This window comes from Nicotiana sylvestris, chromosome 9, assembly GCF_000393655.2.
Source record: "Nicotiana sylvestris chromosome 9, ASM39365v2, whole genome shotgun sequence".
NCBI classification, from domain to species: Eukaryota; Viridiplantae; Streptophyta; class Magnoliopsida; order Solanales; family Solanaceae; genus Nicotiana; species Nicotiana sylvestris.
Genome location: NC_091065.1, coordinates 35,844,407 through 35,847,808, shown reverse-complemented (window position 1 = coordinate 35,847,808; position 3,402 = coordinate 35,844,407). Strand labels below are relative to the sequence as shown.

Here is a 3,402-nt window from a genome sequence, read left to right as displayed (position 1 = left end):
TTTTTTATTAGATCAGAAGATATTACTTCTTGATCTGTTAGATTTATCTCCTTCACGTGCATCTCACATTTATAGGTTGATCATGACTGTCCTTCACAAGATGGACTTGTCTAAGTCTGAGTTCTTTTGTCAATCTTCAAAACTTCACATGTTATTGGGCCAACAGAATGGTTGCTTGGAGGCACTATCTTTAGAGCTGATTTTCTGTTACTTCCTCTAGGGAATAGTGACTTGGTATTGTGGGTTCAGTGGTTGTACACTTTAGGAGGTCCTTCTGGAGACATACATTTCAATTTCAAAAGGTTAACTATTGAATTTGAGTAAGAGGGGAAGTATCACAAGCTTCAAGGTGTATAACCCAAGCTTAAGATTGTGGAAGCTGAGTCCCTACACATGGCCAGTACCAACGGCACTAATGCCTATTTTTTATGATCAAAGTCAGTCCTGTTGTGTCTAGTGTAGAAGCGTCTGTTGGTGAGACAACAACTGATAATCCTAGTGTTATACATGTTGTCCTGGAAGAATTTCAGGAGGTGTTCAGTGAACCAAATACCCTAGCACCACTCAGAGGACCATCTGACCACCACATACCTTTACAAGAAGGGGCCAAACCAGTGAATACCATACCTTACAGGTATTCCTCCATGCAAAAGGATGTTACCGAGAAAATGGTGCAGATAGCCCAAGGTTTAATTCAACACAGTAGTAGTCCATTTGCTTCACCAGTGGTCCTACTTGGAAAGAAGGATGGAAGTTGGAGAATGTATGTGGATTATAGGGCATTGAACTAGATAACCATTAAAGACAAGTTACCAATTTCAATTATTAAGGAACTACTGGATGAACTTGGGGGTTCTAAGGTATATTCTAAAATTGATCTGAGGTCCGGATACCATCAAATCAGGATGTCCCCTGCAGATGTTTCAAAAACGGCTTTCAAGACTCATTCGGGGCACTATGAGCACTTAGTCATGCCTTTTTGTCTAACTAATGCTCCCTCTAGTTTTCAAGGGTTTATGAACCAGGTTTTTCAACAACACTTGAGGAAGTTCATTTTGGTATTCTTTGATGATATTCTGGTGTTCAGCAAGAATATTAAGAAGCATGAGGAACATCTCAGAGTTACTTTTGCTCTGTTGAGACAACATCACCTATATGATAGGAGATCAATGTGTGTGCTTGTTGCTACTATGACTGAGTACTTGGGACATTATATTTCCGCCAATCCTAAATCAATACTGGTAGTTCAAAATTGTCTTGTTCCTACTACTCTCAAGTAATTAAGAGGCTTCTTGGGCTTAGCCGAGTATTATAGAAGATTCATTCGGAGGAATGGATTATTGAGTAAACCCTTGACTGATTTATTGAAGAAAGATAGTTTCAAATGGACTGAAGCAACTACTCAAGAATTTGAAACACTAAAACCAGTCCTAACTTCAGCATCGGTGTTGGCTATGCCAAACTTTGCTCTTCCATTTGTAGTAGAAACTGATGCATGTGATGTTGGTATATGAGTTGTGTTGATACAACAGAGACAAGCTATTGCTTATCTTAGCAAGGAATTGTCAATTAAACATATAGCCCTCTCAGTCTTTGATAAAGAGTTAATGGTGTTGGTAATGGTTGTCTCTAGACTGGGTCAGTATTTGGTGGGGAGGCATTTCATAGTTAGAAAAAATCATAAGGCTTTTAAGTATTTGCTTGAAAAACAATTTCATACTGGATCTCTGCTTAAATGGATCACCAAACCTTTACAGTTTGATTTTGAAATCGAATATAGAAGAGGTAAGGAGAATAAGGTAGTAGATGCATTATCAAGGAATCCTGCAATCGAACTGGCTACTTTGACATTGTCCACTATTAGAACTAACTTACTACAATCAATCATGTATAGATGGGAAGGGGATACTACCATTCAGATGATCATACATCAGTTGCAAAACTTAACTGGAGAACAGAAGAGGTACAATTTCGATAATCAGCAACTAAGAAGAAAAAGGAAACTGGTCGTAGGGCCAATGCTGAACTGAAGAGTGAAATCCTAAAAATATGGCATTCTTCCCCTTAAGGAGGACATTCTAGGATTGATAATATTTATAATATGGTATCCTCCATCTTCTACTAGAAGAATCTGAAGGAAGATGTTGTCATACAGTGTGACATCTGCCAAAGGAGCAAGTATGATACCCTTGCTTACCCTGGGTTACTTCAACCCCTCAAAGTACCTGTAACTGCTTTGAGTAGCATTAGCATGGACTTCATTGAGGGCCTTGTAGTCTATAGACTAACCAAATATACCCATTCCATTACCCTATCTCATCCTTACACCGCTAGTGAGCTTGCTAAGTTGTTCATGGAATACATCAACAAGTTACATGGGATGCCAACAGATATTGTCAGTGATCAAGATCCTATATTCACTAGCAAACTATGGCAAGAGCTCTTTTCAATCCAAGGAGTTACCTTGAGCACTTCAACTGCTTACTAACCTCAGTCCGATGGACAAACTGAGGTACTGAATAGATGTTTGGAGACGTATCTCAGATGTTTTTGTTCAGAGACACCTGCAGACTGGTTCAATTATCTAATCTTTGTGGAGTGGTGGTATAACACTACTTTCCATTCTTCTATCCATTGCACACCTTATGAGTCCCTATATGGACAACTTCCTCCTATCCATTTGCCATATGTATCTCGAGATTCTGAGATAGAGGAGGTGGATAGGATTCTAGTAACTAGGGAATTCAAATTGCAGTTACTTAAATATCATTTGGTGAGGTCTCAACAAATGATGATTTCTCAGGCCAATAAACACAGATTTGATAGACAATTTTACATTGGAGTTTGGGTGTTCTTGAAGATGCAACCTATAGGCAGATCACGATGTCTAACCACCACTTTAATAAGTTGTCTTACAAATACTATGGTCCATATTTGATCACAGACAGAGTAGGTTCAGTTGCGTACAAGCTTGCTCTTCCTCCTGAGATACTAATTCATTCCACCTTTCATGTGTCCTTATTGATACCTTGTTATGACATTCCTAAGCAGGTTAACCACCCCCTATATTAGACATCTCTAACCCCTATTATCCAAAACCTGTAAAAATCCTGAAGCGTAGAATGGTTCAAAAAGGTAACAAGGTTATCACACAGTGGTTGATTCAACGGGAACAAGTTCTTGAAGAGCAGGCAACCTGGGAATATGCTGCTATGGTGAAGACTAGATTTCCTACATTTCTTCCTTGAGGTCAAGGAAGCTTTCAAAGGAGGGAGTAATGATACAATTTTGAGAGGTCCCAAGTTGTACGAGGCAATACCTTAGGCTTATAGAAGAGTATTAAATTTGTTAGAAATTAGTTATTAAAAATAAGAGTGGAATTGCAGTTTAGTCCTTCATCTT

The 3,402-nt window shown here is 38.7% G+C and overlaps 1 protein-coding gene across 1 annotated transcript; it reads left to right on the top strand.

Moving 5' to 3' along the window:
- The first annotated feature begins 428 nt into the window (after positions 1 to 428).
- LOC138877432 (uncharacterized) lies at positions 429 to 2,488 on the top strand. The gene is made up of 6 exons (XM_070157041.1): positions 429 to 763; positions 1,088 to 1,241; positions 1,371 to 1,506; positions 1,634 to 1,638; positions 1,758 to 2,006; positions 2,126 to 2,488. The coding sequence occupies exons 1-6, from the start codon at positions 429 to 431 to the stop codon at positions 2,486 to 2,488; spliced, it is 1,242 nt and encodes a 413-aa protein (XP_070013142.1).
- Positions 2,489 to 3,402: the final 914 nt, after the last annotated feature.

Coding starts and splice junctions, on each gene's coding strand:
- LOC138877432 (XM_070157041.1), top strand. CDS start 429: ATGATCAAAGTCAGTCCTGTTGTGTCTAGTGTAGAAGCGTCTGTTGGT. Junction 1,242..1,370: donor CCAATCCTAAATCAATACTG/GTAGTTCAAAAT, acceptor GATTTATTGAAG/AAAGATAGTTTCAAATGGAC. Junction 2,007..2,125: donor TAAGAAGAAAAAGGAAACTG/GTCGTAGGGCCA, acceptor ATCTTCTACTAG/AAGAATCTGAAGGAAGATGT.